The sequence below is a fragment of the Mesitornis unicolor genome, unplaced genomic scaffold (genome assembly GCF_000695765.1).
Source record: "Mesitornis unicolor isolate BGI_N332 unplaced genomic scaffold, ASM69576v1 scaffold44904, whole genome shotgun sequence".
Taxonomy (NCBI): domain Eukaryota; kingdom Metazoa; phylum Chordata; class Aves; order Mesitornithiformes; family Mesitornithidae; genus Mesitornis; species Mesitornis unicolor.
In genome coordinates, this window is record NW_010180215.1 from 19414 (window position 1) to 21061 (window position 1648).

Genomic DNA, 1648 nt, shown 5'->3' on the forward strand with positions numbered 1-1648 from the left:
AAGTCAGGGCATCTTCATTTAGCTTTCATCAGTAGAGATGCCAGCAATGAATAATAAAACATGTGAAAAACCCAAGCTGGTGCTGTTTTATACCATTTAGTTTCTTTTTTAGTCTCTTAAAACCAGGCCTCTGTGATTTCCCATTCTGCAGAGGTCATCACCTACCCCCAGGGTGTTTCGTGGAGGAAGGAAGACTTGGTAATTCACATGTGCAAGTTTATATGAACAGTAAAACTGTCTGAGGCCTCTCACCCTTCAAAGCAGTGTGCTACTGTCAAGACCCATCTCTTCGCAATCAAAACACAGCCACATATGTGTCCGCTTGGCTCACTCTGCAGGGAGCACTGCCATGGCCATCGGCCTGGGCGACTGGTCCTGCCACCAAGGATCCTCTTGGTCATGCGAGCAGCTGGGCGATGGCCACAGTCTAGTGAGGAACAGATGCAGAAAACAGTTAATCGTTACCACAAAGGCAGCACATACAAGAACTTCTGCAAGACAACTGAGCTCAGAATGATATTAAGAGAGTCATGAAACTACACTGAACAGTAAATGAAGTCATCAACAACCACACAATATTATCAAACATACTGAGCCACTGCCATCCTTACTTTATGTCAAAGGATTTGCTCTCCTGATATTAATTTTGACTGGCTCAGCCTGAAATATTAGCCAAGCTAAGTCTGGGATCCTGACTTCTTTTCTCTCAGGAGTTACCGGGCTGCCCTTGGAAAGGTTTCCTGGGTTTATGTTCTTGTCTTTCAGTCAGCGAGCAATATGTTTGGGCTGCTTTGTGCTATCCATAAGAACGGCATCTGGAAAATCTGTTCAGCAGTAATAAGGTTTTTTTTAAGCCAAGTGGAAGGTGAATGTCACACTGTGTACTCAGCTACACGGCACCAGGTTTGCTTTGCCTGTGGAAATTACTGAGGGAGAATATTTGAAGATCTGCAGACATTCCAGGACTCTGTCTATCCTACTTCATAAGCTACTTCCACTGGAAATTAAACCAGATGCCCATCTGACAGACAGTTACCCCTTCACTTTTGCTTCACTTTATATATTGGTTTTGTAAGATGGCAGACTTAGTATTTATCCTGTTTATACTCAGTGTGATTTAGAGAACAAAAGAACACCACCAGTTTCTGCAATCAGCCTCCCGAGGGAGGATATGCTGCCATTGCATATGGCCATGGGAGTTTAGTGGTGAAGAAATAAATTGGAGCAGTAATAATTTGTAATTCTTACTGCATTCACTTCAGAGGTCAAGGGGTTTTAAGTGTACTTAAAGCAACATATGTCAGAAGCAAACACCTTTGACAGGCTCCTATTTTTCTTTTCTCTCTGATCAGAGTAGTACATATTTTGATTAATTTCCCCAATATAGGTAATGCTTTGTGATTAACTTTCCCTGTGTCAAGCTAATTCATCATTTAAGTGTTCTTCAGCAAATCTCTCCCTGTCTGTAGAACACAATTTCTTCGAAGATGAAGATTTTCTGCATTTTCAAACCACTTACTTAAACTTGGTCTGTAGCTTTCACTTCTGGTTCTTCTGTCCCCTCGAGCTTCACAACTAAACAGATCACAGCTTCAACTCCCAGGCAGATAGCCTGCTAACCACTTCGGTGGTAAACGAGATTTTCAGC

At 42.4% G+C, this 1648-nt stretch overlaps 1 protein-coding gene across 1 annotated transcript in view; it reads right to left on the reverse strand.

Annotated features, from left to right (window-relative positions):
• Positions 1-1648, reverse strand: part of LOC104539498 (atrial natriuretic peptide-converting enzyme-like) — a gene marked incomplete at its 5' end in the record, with an annotated part of 19907 nt that overhangs the window by 5359 nt on the left and 12900 nt on the right. Inside the window, one exon of the mRNA XM_010183037.1 lies at positions 253-427. Coding sequence (XP_010181339.1) covers positions 253-427 — 175 coding nt within the window. The remainder of the gene's footprint in view (positions 1-252; positions 428-1648) is intronic.